Source organism: Aptenodytes forsteri, unplaced genomic scaffold (genome assembly GCF_000699145.1).
Source record: "Aptenodytes forsteri isolate BGI_AS27 unplaced genomic scaffold, ASM69914v1 Scaffold349, whole genome shotgun sequence".
In the NCBI taxonomy this organism is placed as follows: Eukaryota; Metazoa; Chordata; class Aves; order Sphenisciformes; family Spheniscidae; genus Aptenodytes; species Aptenodytes forsteri.
The window spans coordinates 4413922-4428202 of NW_008794452.1; the positions used below are offsets into that span (position 1 = coordinate 4413922).

At 49.3% G+C, this 14281-nt stretch overlaps 1 protein-coding gene across 1 annotated transcript in view; it reads left to right on the plus strand.

The window, feature by feature from the left end:
- The window catches only part of COL13A1 (collagen type XIII alpha 1 chain), a 99107-nt gene that overhangs the window by 42453 nt on the left and 42373 nt on the right, over positions 1-14281 (plus strand). The window contains exons 9-17 of the mRNA XM_019474922.1: positions 1012-1038; positions 2127-2153; positions 2262-2288; positions 2581-2607; positions 4721-4777; positions 10322-10438; positions 10936-10977; positions 11844-11870; positions 12604-12639. Of these exons, the coding sequence (XP_019330467.1) occupies positions 1012-1038; positions 2127-2153; positions 2262-2288; positions 2581-2607; positions 4721-4777; positions 10322-10438; positions 10936-10977; positions 11844-11870; positions 12604-12639 (387 nt within the window). The remainder of the gene's footprint in view (positions 1-1011; positions 1039-2126; positions 2154-2261; positions 2289-2580; positions 2608-4720; positions 4778-10321; positions 10439-10935; positions 10978-11843; positions 11871-12603; positions 12640-14281) is intronic.

A 14281-nucleotide genomic window follows, 5' to 3' on the forward strand; every position in this document is an offset into this window, starting at 1 on the left:
TTTAAGAGGATTATTTTGCAGTGTCATGCACGTGCATGGATTAAAAGAAAATTAGAAGGTTGGCAGGCAGGAGGATACCACAAATGTCTTGGGGGAGATGCAGGAGTCAGATTAGGGAAGGCAGAGTGTGGCCGCTTCCTTTCTAGGCAAATCTATAAAATAGCACTTCGCAAGTGCAACAGCCTGGCTGCTGCAGGGAAAGCAGGCACTCCCACCCTTAATCAGACAGACAGAGCAGGCCTCTAGGCACCAGCCCTCTGCCTTAGACAGCTGACAGCCTCATTTGAAGTTGACCCTGCAGCTTGTTTCTCTTTGCTCCTGTGCTGCAAAGAGTTGCAGCAGAAGAGGAAAGGACCCTAAAGACCTCCATGCTGTTTTTAGAGCCTCCTTATAATCAAGTTTGTAGCAGAGAGAGTGAGACCTAAGTTCTTCCCACCCTTCAGAGAGCTAGGCACAAATATAGCTACTTCCCTATGAACCCAACTGACATGAAACCCATAGCTCCAGGCAGCCCCATAGCCAAATTCCCCACCACACTTCCTCTAGCCATGCTGTAATGGAGAAGGAGCTGGTAGCACATAGCTCTGGCACCTAATGGCCTACAGTAGGACTGTGTTTTTGCCATGAGGAGCATCAGCCTGCCAAGGCCAGCAGTATCTCTCTTATACTGCTCTGAGGACACACATGTGAGCCCCAGCAAGGTGCAGTGCACTGCACTCAGCTGTAGCTGCTCAGCCAGCCTGAGGGGGGCTTAACCATGTCCTGGCCATGCCCCGCAGAGCCTTTGCACCCCGTATTCATCCTCCAGAGCTTTGTTCTCAGCATTTTGGGTAGTGGAGAGCGGTGTCCTGTTAGATGTGTGAGTGAAGCTCCACATGCACAGCATTGCACCTCCCTTGACAAAGTACAGTGACTGCAGGTACCTCCCGAGGCAAGTGGTAAGCGGCTTAAGCCATCATCTTCTAGAGAGTGCAATGGCCTAAGCTGAGGCATGTTCTCTTTCTTTTGCAGGGTCATCCTGGACAGAAGGGGGAGATGGTAAAAAAACTATATGTTTGTCTGCGGGTGGCGGGTTGGTTTGAAATTACATTGCCTCTCAGCTGGAAACGAGCTCATAGGCAGGGTGGAGATCCTAGTTTAGCTAATGCACTAGCTGTGTCCCTAGTTCTGTAACTTCATAATAGCAGTGCTGGGATGCACATCTGTAATTTTTACATTATGGCTATCAGATTCATCATGTCACAACAGCAGCTCTCTAGTTATGCATGCGATATGTTTTCCTTGCAGTTAGCAATTACGTTCTTTAAATATACTCTGGGAGCTGACATTTTTCATGGTTGGCCTCATTGCAGAAGTAAAAGTTGATGGAAAATTTTCTGAAAACCCATCTGGCAGCTTTCAACTTATCTAACAAAAAAAAGCATATTTTTTGTATTAAATATCTTTCTTTCCCCTCTTGAAGCTCTGTTTCATATGTGCATCGTACTAAAATACTTTTGGTTGAAAATGATAAACTTAGGCCACACTTGATGGAAACCCAAATGTGGTCTTGTTCCTCTCGACATCTCTGATGATGAAATCCCCAAACACGAATATGCCAAGCTAGCAGCTCTGTAGTCACCTTTGCTCACTGAAATGCTGAACATTTTCTTCTGCTAATTCTGTTTTTTGAGCCAGAGTGTCAGTATAACCCTCTGGCAAGCACATGTTGAAGATGCCCCTTCCCCGCTCCTTGGAGGAGGGGTGAGCTGACATCCCCCTGTTGCGCAACCCTAGCTCAGGCAGTTGCAGCTCAGGCTTCAGCCCTGGCTGCTTCTGGTTTGATCCCAGTATGTCGGCTGAGGAGACACGCTGTCAGCTGAGGTCCTGGGAACAATAAGGGTGTGTTTTCCTGATGATTTTTCCCTTCTTCTTTTAATAATTGCCCCCCGCAGTGCAGCCAGAACATGTGTGCATTTTCACTCCTCCAGAGTAACAAAGGGAACCCAGATCTCTCTTGGGAACTTTTCTCCACAATTGTTTTTAAAAGCTGAGTTTCCACCTACTCCATACGCTGAGAGTTTTTGTCTTCTTGTCACTGTAAATGGGAAGCCATCTTGCATTCATGACAATGTGTTTCTTTAAAGGGTGCTGCAGGTCCCAGGGGACAACCTGTAAGTATCCCATCTCTTGCAGTCGCACCTCCTCCTAATCCCTTTCCCCTTGCATGCACTGAACTCCTTCATTTACTGAGGGCTTTTTTTATCACTTTTCTTTTATAGGGACCCTCAGGACAAAAAGGAGAAAAGGTAATTTTAATGGGAGACGTGTTGAAAATTAAATGTAAAAAGTGAGCAGGGAAGGGACTCGATGGGCTTGGTGCTGCTCCTTCTGACTTTGAGTGGCTAAGAAATACAGCAAGAACAGAGGGCTCTGGGGAGGGGGGACAGGAGGCAGGGTGCTTGTTGGGTGCAAATTGGCATAGCTGCACTGAATTCAATATAGTCACAATGTTTTACACCTTCTGGATCTGACCCCATGTGTTTATTTTGGTCCTCTCTGTGGTTTAAACTCTTTCCTTTTAATCCCCTTCTTTCTCAGGGTCAGTGTGCAGAGTACCCACACAGGGTAAGTCATTAGTGTTATTATCGTCTATGCCTTCCTGCATGTTAATCCTCCTTCGTTTGAATGGCTTTTTGTTGGAAATATAGATCGTTTCATTAACAAGATGCGTCATCTGGGCCCTGAGGGCAGCGCTCGGCTGATTGATGTATTTCGCAGAAAAGCAGCAGATAAGGTTTTCCAGGAGGGATGTTGGTTCTCCGGTCTGTTCCTGCCCACTGGGGCTGACCCTTAGCTAAATGCTGTCATTGCTGCTTCCTGGAGACCCTCCCATGCTCTGGGCTGAAGCGAGGAAGGTCCGTGTCCTCACCCTAAAACCCGATGAAACCTGGGGTTTCTAGAGGAGTAGAGGTCACCCACTCACACCTTATGCTGCTGCACCAGCTCCATCCTGCTTCCACAGCCTCCGCTGCGGTTGCATGGCCAGGAGCAGTGGGGGGTTTGCAGACCTCGGGGAGTATCTATCATCATTCCTCCCTTTTTCTTCTCCCTTGTGCTGGTCTCAACCCTGCATAGAGACAAGGGGAAGGGTTGTGCTCCCTGCCCGAAAGTAACCCTGGCCACCCCTGGCCATGGTGCTCTGGCTGGTCCCTGGTGAGCTGGTCCCCATGCCGGTCCCCCAACCTGGTGGGCTTTCTGCCTTCAAAGAAGAGGCGGAGAGGGAGGGTTGATAACAGCAACCGTTTAACGAAAGCCAGGATGTTGCCCCACTTGCCTCTTCATCCTGGCCTGGCTGGCATGTACTGCAGCCAAGAGAAGAGAGAGTACATCATGGGGTTTGAGGGGATTACAGCAGTAAAATTTAACCAGCTCTAAAAACAAACGGAGTGCTGAAAATCCACTGGAAATGCATTGGAACGACATCATATGAAATGGCTGGAATTTGTAATCTGGGTGTACAGGGAGACAGGCTTAAGGGCTTTCTGTTTATTTTTGACGGGCCTCTGGACAATTAGCTGGGCTCTGGTCCCTGGCCCCGAGGGAGCAAGGCCCTGGATGTTCTGTGGGGCAGAGGCAGGGGAGAGAGCTCGGCTGACAGTGAGGGAGAAGGGGGCTGTAGGTATGTGCCAGTACTGGTACAATAATAGCTGGTCAGCTGTGTTTATTTAGGCAAGCCGGCTCACTAGATTGTTATGTTAAAAAGAAGCTAACAACAATGTTCACCCCAGTGGTGTCCTGGGTTCCTGTTACAGCCCTTGGCTCCAACTGTCCTCAGTGCTCAAGGTGAAAAACAGTGGCAGGACCCACAGCAACACTGGGAAACAGAGGTGCAGATTGTGCATCACTGGGAGTAGCCTGGGCTCAGACCTGGGGGCAAAGGCACGCTGTTTTAGTGGGTTGGGGATGTAGGCACTCCAGGGTGACCTGCCGCAGGGCTGTGACAGCAGGGAAAGGACTGGTGCAAAGCCTCACATCCCAGCAAAGCCTGGTGACGTTTCCTTGGCTCTCATGGAGGTACTTCTGGTCTCATGAGGCAGCAAGCTCAACGTTTTAAAAAGCCTGTGAGTCATTCCAAGGCAGAGACATGCTCATGGGAAGGATGACTCTCCTCAGATCAGCTCGAGGGTGGGCTGTCTTGAAGGGTCTGGTCACAGGCTGCAAGTTCAGGGAGCCAGAGGCACAAATCAGCCAACAGAGGTGCAGTTCTCTCTTCCTCCCAAAATGAAAATTAGGATGAGCCTTGTTGTAAAAATGCTACACATTTGACTGAATTGCAATTTGTTCTTGCTTTACTGGTTGACAAGGTCCTTTGTCAGATATTCTGGGTGAGGAAATTAAAACCAGCATCCTGAAAATCCAGGGATGTTGTTTCAGTTTTGTTTCATCTTTGTTTTCTTAGGAAGGAAATGTAAGGTTAGGATGTATGCCTTGGCTTGTGTTGTAGTTTCCTATTTTTTTTCTGTGTAAGTCTGCATGGCCTGCAGTGCTGTGAGGGACAAGCCCAGGCATGGGGCTACCCACTCAGTGTGAGCTGGCCGTTTGAGCTGCTCCAGAGTGCCACCCTGGGGAAGAGCGCTCAGCTCAGGGAAGAGGGGGACCAGCTGTGCTCCGTCTGCTCTCAGAAATGCCATGTGTCTAACTGACCACCTTTGTGTTATGTGTCTTCACTGTCCCCTAGGAATACCTAAGTACCACCCTTGCAGCCCTGCGCTCTAACCAGATCCTTACATTAAAGGTTTGTGGGTCATGGTCTGACGGGACCCAGTTCTGATGCAAACGCACAAGGATGTGGATCCAATATTGCATGCTGCCTTCTGAAAAAAACTTGCCATTGGGACACAGAAGGGGCAGGGCAGGAGCTGGGTGGAAGAGGCTTCAGGTTTCTTCTCTAAACTCTCCCATTGCACCTGAATCCATTGCTGGGTCTTGTCTCGCCTCTGTTTTCAGGACTGCTTCTCTCCATTTTCCTCCTTATCCTTTCCAGCATCCTCCCTCTGCTTCCCTGTAAAGCTGCATAATATTTCAGATACACTTCAGCACTTGTGGAGCCAGGCAAAGCCAGCTCAGCTGGGTCTGCATCACTCGTACAGACATGCTAGGCACACCTAGCATGGGGGTGTGGCAATTTACAGCAACATCCCCCTTGAGAAGATCAGCACAGTCCCAAATGCTCTTCTGAGCTATGGGGCCTCCTGCACTGTCTTTTAGAAAGAGAAGGATTTCCTTCAGATAAAATCAGCCTAGCTGATTTTCCAGCAGCACTGTTTTTGGTTGCGATAGCTTGTGGCTGTCTGAATCAGTGCATTCAAACACAACTGCCTGATAACAGGGCGGCGATGCTGCAATATTGGGTTGCCACTTCACTTTGCAACAGGACTGGATCCTTGCTTTCACTGCAAACATGAAGAACACTGTTTAAAGGGATTAAAGTGCACTGCTTGGATGTGTACTGCTACTGTGGTGGGAGACCTATGGGCGCACCTCTCAGATCTGAGTGCACAGCTCACACTGGGGACTGTTGCACACAGGGGCACGTTTTTGTGCCTGAGCGCAGAAAGCCTCTTTCTCTTCTCCCTGTGTAAATCAAGAGCAGCTTCAATGGAAAGCTGATAGGAACAGGAAAGTGGATCAGGTCAGAGGAGCATTCCTGGGCCTGCAGCCGGCACGGTGGGTGCCAGGCTGACAGCAGCATGCATGCAAGTGGAAACTGGATACAGCAGAAGGATGAACAAATGCTTCTGAGCTTTAGTGCATTTGATTTCTGTGCGTCCGGGTCAGCTTTGTGCCCTAAGGCAGCATTCCTGGCTATAAGCAGTCAGAGGCTGATGTTACTGTTAAATAAGGAAAAGCAAAGCACAGGCTCCCAAGGCAATACCCTGCTCAAGGCTCAGAGGCACCAAGGTCTAGTCTTCTCCCTTGGCCATGATGGCTGTGTCTGCTCAGCTAAATGAACCACACCAGGACCTGTTTGCTGGCTGTGATGCCTGCTGCTGGCCCCGGCTAGCATCTCTCCACTCCCTTCCACACCCCGAGGAAGGGTGAGGGCTGGAGATGCACTGTGTTTCTTGTGAGGGAAGATGGAAGGAAATAGGAAACCATACTTGGAAAACTTGGAGAAAATTCGCATTTTGATAGTTACCTCAAATCTGATGATGATAAATTAAAAGAAACAGTCCTGTCACCAGAGAGCTTGGCAGAGCCAGTGGGGCGATATCTTGCAATCAAAAATCCCCTGGGTAAGTTTTATTTCCGAGCAGAGAAAGCAGTAAAAGCTCTGTGCAGTGGGAGCGTCGGGTTGGTGAGTGGTCACCCTGCGCCTGCCAGGGCTGGCACGCGGCAAGTCCCCCTGTGAGCAATGCATGGCACAGAGGAGCTCAGAGGTCTGCCGGCAGGTACCCATGCTGTGCGCGGCTCTCACGCGGTGGTTTATTTTCACGGCAATCTCTCTGTTCCCCTCTTCTCTGTTCTCTCCCCTGGCTGCTCTCTGACTCTCGGTGCCCTAACGGCCTCCTTTGCCCTGCGACCTTCTGGTTTGATCTTCTTCAGCTGTTGCCTCTCCTCAATTCAGTGCGGCTGGCTCCACCTCCGGTCATAAAGAGACGCACTTTCCAGGTAGACTTCTCCTCCTCATTGCCTGTTTCTAAGCCTACCTTGACGCTTGCAATTAATCAGCTTGCTACCTGTCTTCCCCTACAGAGAGGTTTCCAAGAGGTTCACGCAGAGCTGAGGGACTTTCTTTGAAGTGGAGGAAATCTTTGATGTGATAATGTGGCTAAAAAGAAATGCAGTGAAGCCAGTTTTTTAAACTAAAAGAAATGGGCCATGAAACTGTTCTCGGGACTGTCGACAAGCAGTCTGCTACCTTAAGGAGTCAGTTCCTGCATATTCAATCTCCAGAAGAGGTTAGAAACCTCTTGCTGAAATGCAGCTAATGTTTGTGAAATTTAACTGAGATGAATGAATAGGCAAACGCTTCTTCTAAGGGCTAGTCTAGTCTGAGACACTTGGGAAAATGTGTTTAAATAAGGTCTTATAATGGTTTCATTAAATTGCATTAAATCTTTGTGTAAACACATTTATTTTGGTTTCCAGGGCCATAATTCATGTTTAGTATAGTTTATTTTGGGAATTAATTCATAAAATGAATTATGGACATATGAATAGTGAATAAGAGTTGTCCATAGTCAGAGTTCATGAGGCTTTTAATGAGCCCACTTTAAGCTCCCTCATTCTGTCAATTGGGATTAACTTTCCTGTGCGGACAAACCACTGTAATTACCCCGCTGAAGTGTGCTGGACACCCTCTATTAAGTGGCTGGGTTTTGTCACCCCGCTGCCTGTCTAGACAGTCAGATGCTAGCAGGGAACTGCAGTGTGCAATACAGGCCTTTACCATGAGGTGCCTGGTCCTTGCCCAGTGCTGGCAAAATCCTGACGTTATCACTTGAGCCCGTGATCTCAATTCAGTTTCTATTGATTCAGCATTTGCACCACACAAAGCCCTACGGCTTGCACTGGTTACCCTTCAAAGCGACAATCCGAAGAGCCAGGCCAAGGACTGACCTCTTGGAAAGGCTTTGAAAGCTGAAGTTTGTATCCAGGATGAAGTGGGAAACTTGAATTGCTGCCCTGCATCCTGTCATCAGCCAGGGCTGCAAATTCCCTCTGTCCCCAGAGGCTAACTTCACCGGACAATTTTGCCGTGATCCATTTTGCCGTTGCCATATTCATTCCCTAAGTGCAACAAAGTGTAATCCACTCCTACAGATCTGCCAGCACCAAGCAATTCCAGGAGCCCGACATATGAATGCTAAGAAAAAATGTGAGCTGCAAAATAAATATTAGCACCAGCACGTAAGAGAGGAAAATCCTGCTGCTGCCTCTGAGCACGTCAGCAAGAGTGCTTTGCCCAAGGCCTTGGGCTTAGCAGAGACATGAGCTGAGTGGATACCTGTGTTAGGAGGCTGAACAAGCATTGCATTGCCGAGGCACAATCAGAGTGGCTAACTGGTGTTTAAAAGAACTGAAAAATAGCTCCAGTCAACAGCTAAAAATATAGAATGACATCTGATGAAAATTACACCTGATCTCCAACTTACTGTATCCACTTACAGTCTAGTTAGACCTGTGGGGGTCTTTTAGTGCTGAATGCGTTAGTAAGACTATAACGATGTGGTAAACAACATTGTGTGTGTTTAGGGATCCGTATGGATGGGCACTCACTTACACAAAGCACGCTCTGTCTGACGCAGCGAAGCAAAGGTGATGCGAATGGGAGTTTGGGTGAGCTCCTTCCAGCCATTCCCCATGCTGGGGCAGGGCTCCGGCTCTCCCCACCTCCCCATCCCCTGCCACGGTGCCAGCACCAGTTCCCAGCACTGTGCTGCATTTCCAGTGCCCTAAATCTGGAGCATGGACTGGGCTGACAGAGAGCAGCTGAAGTGGGAATAGAGGAGGGAGAGCCAAAGGGAGACAGGCAAAGCCCCCTTTGCCTTCCCATGGTGCCCCACCATGGGTGCTGTAAGATGCATGCACCCTTTCGTGCACCTATAGTGGGGATGCTGTAAGATGCAATGGGAGGGAAGTCTCTGAAGCTGGGCTGAGAGGTCAGGGCAAGAGGAAATCTAGAAATATAGTCCAGTGTCCTCCAAACCTGTTGTCTTTGTTGGATCCACATTCCCTCCCAAATTTAAAAGCTACGAGACCATTTACAGGACTGTTGAATAGCACTGAGTATGGACGATAGGGAAGCTCAGGAAGGATCCTGTGTCCCATTGCATGGGCCACAGGGTGAGCCAGGATCCACTTATAATATGGGGAAAAGAGAGGGCACCTTCCCTGCCTGGCCTAGCAGGCTTCCCAGCATGGGCTGCAGGTCAGGCGGCTCAGCAGCGGCTCTCTTGAGGAGAAGGGATGTTGCTCCACACATGACCAAGCTTCCCATGAGCCTGGCCCACATGTTGGAAATTTTCTTTTAAATAGAGCTCATGGCAGAAGGGATGAAATTTGCAGCTTATTACTTCAATTTATCATTCTAAATAAAGCAAACATCCCTGTATCTGCATGTTTTACTAAAGGCAGCCAGGATAAACAGCACACTTGGTAGGAACACATGCAGGGGACAGTTTTCATGCATTCTCCTGAACACACAAGTGCGTGAGAGCAGACTTAGTTTTACCCAGCAGCAGTGTATAAGGCTGTAGAGAGGATAAATGCAGCTGAGACTAAACTACACACCCATTGATTTATAATTAGGAAACAACCATGTTTGATTTCTAGCTTCCCATGGATCCACCAAGGAGAGTTTTTCAAATTTAAATTGGGTCGCTAGCAGTAGGATGTCATGATATTTTATCTAGGGAGGGGGAATGGGAGGGGAGCCCATGAGACTAAGCAGCTTGGTGTGGGTGCCACAGCGCCTTAGGAGTTTGCTGGATTCATCAATTATAGATCAGCAGTCTGGTATTCAAACGTGGTGCTTCCAACCCACTGTCTCCTCAGCGCCGCTTCGTCCCAAGTCTAGGTCCTTTGGGCCAGATGACATTGCTGAGGCATGAGCCACAGCCGCCGAATGGCTACTGAGGGGCTTGGGGAGGAACCAGCTGAAACAGCTTCGTTTCAGAGAGCTTAAAATGGCAGGTGGCTCTGCACGCACTAGCTTGTTAAATCTTACAAAAACAGGCTCTGCCTGGCGTACATAGGCCTGTTTTGGGCAGGCTCCAGAAATGCCATGATGATCGTGTTATTTTCTTTTGGGTTTGTGGCATTTCTACTTTTGGTCCTTGGCAAAACAGAGGGAGTGTTGTCCAACAAATATAGCACAGGGAAAAAAGTAGGCTGAGGTAAAACACTGTGGCTCTGCCTGGAAGTGCCAGTGTGGTCACGGGAGGCTTTGCTTCATATATGACTGTCAAGTGCTTTGGAAAGCCTCCTGAGAAGCTCAAGAGATGTTGGGCCTTGACATATAAATTGTACTTGACTGACTCATGAAGAAAAAGATCTCTTCGGACTGCTCGGTCATCTGTAGGTCCCTCCTAAAGAGAGCTCTGACAAGGTGGCCTCCAATATCTTTGCAAACTGTAGGGTGCTGGCTCCTGCTGCCGAGGCAGCCTGGCCTCAGCGGGGCTTTGCTCGCTCTTGGAAACCTCTCCTGGCACTAACCTGGGACTTGCTTCTACCTCTTCTGCTTCAGCCAGGCTGACCTGCCTTGGGCCCTTGGGGTGGTGGTATGAAGGGTTTGCTCTGCCTGCTGATAACCCCTTGTTTTAACGAACCTCAGGGTGAACAAGGACAAGCGGGAATCCAAGGTCCCCCGGGGCCCCCTGGCCCGCCAGGGCCCACTGGACCAGCTGGACCCGAAGGAACCCCAGGACAGCCTGGGCCAGTTGGGCCGCCTGTAAGTCCAATTACAAAAAAGCCTTCTGCTTCCTCTTTCCCTAGGGCACAGAAAATTTCCTCTGGCCTTTGTTGCCTCTTCTGAAGCCAAGATAGCCACAGACAGGAGATTTGCAGGGGACATGGATGTGTGGGGAGGAAGAAGTTCCCAGGAAGGAGGGGGAGTGGGAAGGCAGGCAGAGGTGTGTGCCCTGCACTGTTGCTATCTGGACACGCACGTGTGAGCGGGTGACACCAGGCCTGTTTCCTCCTCCTCAGCCTCTGCAGACGGTCACAGGGAGGAAGTAACACGTAGGGTGTAATTATCCTGCTCACAGCAGAAACCTGACTGATAAGAATCCCTGCGACCCCTTTGAAGTCCTGCTCCTGTCCTGTTCTCAGGCTGGTAGCAAGCAGCTAAGGAGGGCGAAAACAGGAGCACCATTTAAAATAATACCATTGCTAAATGGCAGGGGGCAGGGCAGAAAATCCTGCTAATGTACCTCTCTCTTGCAACAGGGCAGAGCAGGAGAACCTGGGAAGCCTGGCAGAGACGGAAAGGTGGGTACCAAAAAGCAGCTCTGTTCCTGGGAGCTGCGGGGAGAAACGTGGCACGCTGACCCCGCAGCGACTGCAGTGTGAAAGGAGTTTCCATCTCCAAGAGTTTTCAAGGCCTACTAGCAGGACAAGCAAGTCTCGTCCCCTGAGGCAAAAGCGCCTCTCCACACACAATATAGGGGTCGAGTGTCCTGTAAGCATTCTCATCTCTCTTTGAGCTCTAAGGAGCCAAAGATGTGATGGCTAAACATTTGAATTGCTATAAGCAGGCAGCAGCAAGGGTGTAGGCATCAGAGCATATCTAGAGTAGTTTTCTCCTTCCATCTGCTCACATCAGGAAGGCAGCTCCTGTATGGATATTTTGTTTATTGATATTTACATACACGCATACCCGGTATACTTCATGGTTTGTATCAGGTAAATTGTTTGGTTATTTCTCATTTAAAGACACAAGTGGTTTGTTTGTTAATATATTCTCTCTATTTAGCTTGTCAGAGGAAGCTGCAAATGCCTGATTTACTTCAGAGCTGCACAGTGGGCTGGGAACAAGTTTCCCAAGCAAAGCCAGAGAAACAGAAAAGATTCTGGAGCACAATGCATAAGGCAAAGCAGCTTTTTGGTCTTCAGATTCAGCGAGACCAGGCCTGGGGGGATGGAGTGCTATCGGCATGAATTTATTTGGGAGTGTGGGTTAAGATAGTATTCATCTACGTGAAGAATAGATTGGGGATGTTTGACCTTACCAGTGTCAATCATCTTTGTAAAGGGGCATTTCAGACCAAAGCAGTCAGCATCTCTCATCACCCTGCAGTCCATGTAATCTTGTCTACATTTGCCAACTCCAGCATCTGTTTTGATTTTATCTACAGGGCTTACCTGGGCCTCCTGGACCAAAGGTGAGATGTCTGGCCTCACTTAGAGGGAGCAAGGTGATAAACAGAGAGGTGGACACTCCTGGCAAGGAGAGACATGTACATTTTAACGGGTGGAGGAGGGGGAAAGGAGGTTACATCAAATAGCTGAAAAAGATTTCTGACCCAGCTCAGTTTTGCCTTTGGGGCCCAGCCTGTGTGCTGACTCATGGGTTTTGTCCAGGCGACACGTCTGAGTTGCATCTTGACTGAGAAAGGCACGCCTCATCAGCCCCTCTTGCAAAATTCTTTGCCACACACAGCTTTATTGGCTTCTTCAACAATCAAAGCATTTACCAGCGCTTCAGGAACTGATTTTGCAATGCTATTGTTAACTCCACCGCAGTTTCCCATTTATTCACTTGCCAAAATGCGAGTGGGGGGGTGGTTGTTGTTGTTTTTCAGCTGCAACCCCCCCCACCCCCCCTTTGTTTTTATTTGAGATATTTAGCCAGGGTGAGGAGATAGGAACCGCAGAGCTGGCATGAGTTATCCAGCTGCCAGTGCTTAATGGCGCCTTTCCTGCTAGAGCTCAGTCCAGTGCAGGTAGTAGTGACCCACGGGTCTGAAGGGTCAGGGGCTCAGTGAAGTCACTGAGCAAAAGGTGAATTTTCCCCATGGAATGCCCTTGCATCCTAGCATCTCCCCAGGGACAAGGGCAGGGATTTGTCCTTCTCAGGCCAAGCCTCACTTTCTTTTGTCTTTTTGCCTTTTGCAGGGAGACCCTGGGATTCAGGGATACCCTGGCAGAAAGGTAAGAAGGGGAGCTCCAATATTGTTAAATGAATTAAGGTGTACTGATGCCTTGTGGAATCATGGCTGCAAATCTTTGGACTTCTCTGGAGCCATCTGCTGAGCTCTGCTCCCGCTGCACATGGGGCTGCGACAGGCCCACAGATCCCCTGCTGTCACCCATGTAAGGAGAGGTTGGACCCAGAGATGTAGCTCTCCAGTAGCTATGGTACAGATGTCTCCCTGTCTGTGTGCCTCACTACACCCACTTCCAGGCTGAAATATACCTCTTGTGCATCCAGACCTGAACAGGAGGCTGGAAAGGGCCAAATCCACAGCTATGTATTGCTCTCTGGAATAAAGCAGGAAAGAGTCGATCCTGCTCCAGGTTAAAAGGCAGAAGCTGGCAATGCCTGAATGTCTTCAGCAGCAGCTAATTAACAGCAGGGTTGTGAAGCCCAGAGGGTGTAATGAAGAGACAGAAAGAGAGACAGGGAAAAGACACAAAGGAAGATCAAAGGTGGGGAGAGGGAATGAAGAGATACTGCTAAAGAGATGTCAGCTGGAGAAGGGGAAGGCGGATGTTCCCAGCAGGTGGGAGTCCTGTGTCCCGTGTTATCTCCATGTTGCTTTATGGGTGCTTTGCGAGCAAAATGGCAAGACCTGAGAGCTTTTTAATTAGTTCTGTATAAACTGAGAAGTTTTTGTTATGTCAGGAAGTGGAAATTATAGCCCCTGTGGACCACAGCCCACTCCTGCAGACAGACGCAATTTATTGCCTTTTCTTCCAGTGAACTGTCGGTTTTTCCATTAAGATCCCATCCTGTTGTGTGAGCGCTGGGCGGGCGGCTCTCAGCAGCGGTGAGGGGATCCCTGCAATGACCTCGCAGCGAGGGCCTCTCCTATGAGCTCCTCTTACATGAAACAACTTGTCTGGCTAATTTACTTACCAAGCAAAGAGCCTGCACTGATCTCAGAGGAATGAGCCTGAGGTTGTGACCTTTCTCTGGGAAAGGTGGAAGGAATGGATGAAAGTAGGGGAGAAAATCCTCCTGGTGAGTGGGTCAGGGGAAAGGGAAAAGAGGGCAAAGAGTTGAGCAAAGGTGTTAGCTCTGATATGATATAGGATCGTGGGACCATTCCCTTCAATCCATACGTTTCGCACCCTGAATATCTTTCTTCATGCAGAATGGTGCTCCTCTCCCAGAGAGACCCAGATGGTAGGTTTGTGTGTGGTGGGCACCTCTGTGCGGGACATCCCTCTCACATCTTTGCTGACCTTTCAGGCATCCCACAGGCTCCTTTTCTTGCTGCTCACTGTGTTTGCTTCTTCCTCTGTTTTCTTTCTTCTCTTCCTCAGGGTGAGGTGGGCGAGTCAGGCGTGCCTGGTGCGCATGGCCTCCCTGGAGCTACTGGCCCCAAGGTAACCCTTAAACTCAGAGTCAGTGGGGCCATCTCCCAAGGGCAGATAAGTGGCACCCAAGCCTAGAGATGCGCTAAGGGAATACAGAGGGTCAGGGGCTGGAGGCAGTTCTCTGGAGGGTGGTATGAGCCATGTAAACAGAAAGACTTGCTCCTGTGTAAAGGGCCTGAGCAATTTTTGGCCAGAGCAATTCCCTACTGTCCTGAACCAGAGGCAGGTGCAGCCCCGCACAAGCCCCTGT